General features: G+C 58.9%; 1 protein-coding gene across 3 annotated transcripts in view; it reads left to right on the plus strand.

Annotated features, from left to right (window-relative positions):
* Positions 1-312: 312 nt before the first annotated feature.
* The window catches only part of IZUMO2 (IZUMO family member 2), an 11,260-nt gene continuing 10,602 nt past the window's right edge, over positions 313-970 (plus strand). For all 3 annotated transcript variants that reach the window (XR_005197428.1, XM_017512537.2, XM_037732838.1), the window contains exons 1-2: positions 313-616; positions 784-858. Coding sequence is in view for 2 of the 3 variants with exons in the window: in XM_017512537.2 (XP_017368026.1) it covers positions 385-616; positions 784-858 (307 nt within the window). In the remaining variant the exon portion in view is untranslated. The remainder of the gene's footprint in view (positions 617-783; positions 859-970) is intronic.

Raw genomic sequence — 970 nt, forward strand, 5'->3', positions numbered from 1 at the left:
GGCACACACCTGTAATCCCAGCTACTCAGTAGGCTGAGGCACGAAAATAGCTTGAACCGGGGCGGTAGAGCTTTCAGTGACCCGGGATCACACCACTGCACTTCAGCCTGGGAGACAGAGCAAGACTCTGTCTCAAAACAAACAAAAAAACCAACATGTGTTGCATGAATAAATTTAAGAGGAATTCGTAAGTTCCAAGAGGAGTAGAGGAGATGCTTTCTGTTTTTTCTTGACTCTTTCTCTCTAGGTCCTAGAACCATGCTTGGCACATAGTAGGTGCTCAGCGAACACGTGCCTGTAACACCCTGATGCTCCCTGAGCCTCCTGACCGCGCCCTCGCCTGGGGGGCGGGGCTCCCTCTGTGACGTCACAAAGGCCCCCGCCATGCCTCTGGCCTTGACCCTGCTGCTGCTCTCCGGCCTGGGCGCCCCTGGAGGCTGGGGCTGCCTGCAGTGCGACTCCTCGGTGCTGGAGGCCCTGAATCACCTGCGCTCCGCCCTCATCCCCAGTCGCTTCCAGTCGGAGCAGCTTCAGGCCCGCGCCAAGGCCTTGCTGCTGGGCATGGAGGGGCCTTTCTTCCGGGACTACGCGCTGAATGTGTTTGTGGGGAAAGTGGGTGCGTGCTGGGACAAGTTGGGCGGCGGGGTGGGCGAGACATGCTGGGGACCACGCCCCCAGGAGGGGAGGGGCCAGGCCTGGAGGGGGAGGGGCCAGGCCTGGACGGGGCGGGGGTCACTTGGCTCTCTGGGGACCCACTGGAGTGTCCTTTCCCCTCTCCCCCAGAGAGGAATCAACTGGACCCTGTGGCGTCCTTTGTCAAGAACCAAACGCAGGACTTAATGGGTAACTCTCTGAAAGGTAGGAGAGAGGAGGGGACGCCTTCTCCAGCACCCCTCCCCTTTCCACTGCTTGGCCCCACCTCCCTTGAATATAAAAATAAGAACAAACATGCATGTCATGTAGCCTTTTT

The sequence above is a fragment of the Cebus imitator genome, unplaced genomic scaffold, assembly GCF_001604975.1.
Source record: "Cebus imitator isolate Cc_AM_T3 unplaced genomic scaffold, Cebus_imitator-1.0 Scaffold473, whole genome shotgun sequence".
Lineage (NCBI taxonomy): Eukaryota > Metazoa > Chordata > Mammalia > Primates > Cebidae > Cebus > Cebus imitator.